Consider the following 1120-nt stretch of genomic DNA (forward strand, 5'->3'; position numbering starts at 1 on the left):
TTTATTGCCACATTCAGTTTCTTACACCAGACAAACAATGGGATAAACATATGTGTCTGATTTATTTCACTTAAGAGTGTGGTCTCAAGGTTCATCTGTGTAGCTAGAAATATCTTGAAGCACATCCTTCTTTATGGCCAAGTAGTACTCCATCGTAGAAAATAAACACATCTGTATCCACTCTTCAATTGATGGGCATTTGGGCTGTTTTCAAGATTTAGCTATTACAAACTGTGCAGCTATAAAAATGGATGAGCAGAGCTGGATGTGATGGCGCACGCCTGTAATCCCAACACTCGGGAGGCTGAGGCAGGAGGCTCGCTGTGAGTTCGAGACCAGCCTGGGCTGCATAGTGAGTTCCAGGTCATTCTCAACTACATGATGAGACCCTTCTCAAAAACAAACAAAAAAGGGGGTGTGCACATATATCACTGTGGTATGATGCTTTTAATTCTTTTGGGAAGATACCAAGAAGACATACAGCTCGGTCAAAAGGAACCTTTAGTTTTAGTTCTTTGAGAAATCTCCACACTGATTTCCACAGTGGTTGCACCAGTCTGCGCGCTCACCAACAGTGGAGAAGGGGTCCTTTTTCCCCACAGCCCCTCCAGGGTTATTGGTTGATTTCTTGAGAGCAGCCATTCTTTCTGGGGGTGAGGTGGGATCTCAGCGTTGTTTTCATGAGAGGTTTGGATCTTGTAACACAGTGAGCCTCTTTTTGTAGTTGAGCCAGGCTCAGGCCAGGAAATCTCAGGCTCCTGGGTTTCCGTTCGTTTGTGTGTGGGAGGTGGAGCTCTGGAGACCTGAGGGGGAGGCGGGAGGATGGGCCCAGCTGGGCGGGCACAGGTGAGGCATCATCCATCTGTTTGGTCCCCTTCCCTGGAGAGGCAGGAGGGAACGCTGGGTCCCAGGGGCCAGAGTCCTTATTTCTGGCCGGGTGGAGTTAATCAGTAATACTCTGCTGTACGCTCATCCTGATCAGGACCCTGAGCACAGAGCTGCCACCATGTCGGTAAGAACACAACCTCCACCACCTCTCGCATCCCATCTGCGTCTTTGCCTGGCTGGGGTGGGCTGGGGTTGCTGCCCTGATCTGGGTCACAGTCCCCCCCCCCCCCGG

General features: G+C 50.4%; 1 protein-coding gene across 1 annotated transcript in view; it reads left to right on the forward strand.

Annotated features, from left to right (window-relative positions):
• The first annotated feature begins 942 nt into the window (after window positions 1-942).
• Lgals2 (galectin 2) overlaps window positions 943-1120 on the forward strand; it is a 5200-nt gene continuing 5022 nt past the window's right edge. The window contains exon 1 of the mRNA XM_010613311.3: window positions 943-1012. Within this exon, the coding sequence (XP_010611613.1) occupies window positions 1007-1012 (6 nt within the window). The 5' untranslated portion in view covers window positions 943-1006. The remainder of the gene's footprint in view (window positions 1013-1120) is intronic.

Source organism: Fukomys damarensis, unplaced genomic scaffold (genome assembly GCF_012274545.1).
Source record: "Fukomys damarensis isolate Sample0158 unplaced genomic scaffold, DMR_v1.0_HiC HiC_scaffold_19, whole genome shotgun sequence".
Lineage (NCBI taxonomy): Eukaryota > Metazoa > Chordata > Mammalia > Rodentia > Bathyergidae > Fukomys > Fukomys damarensis.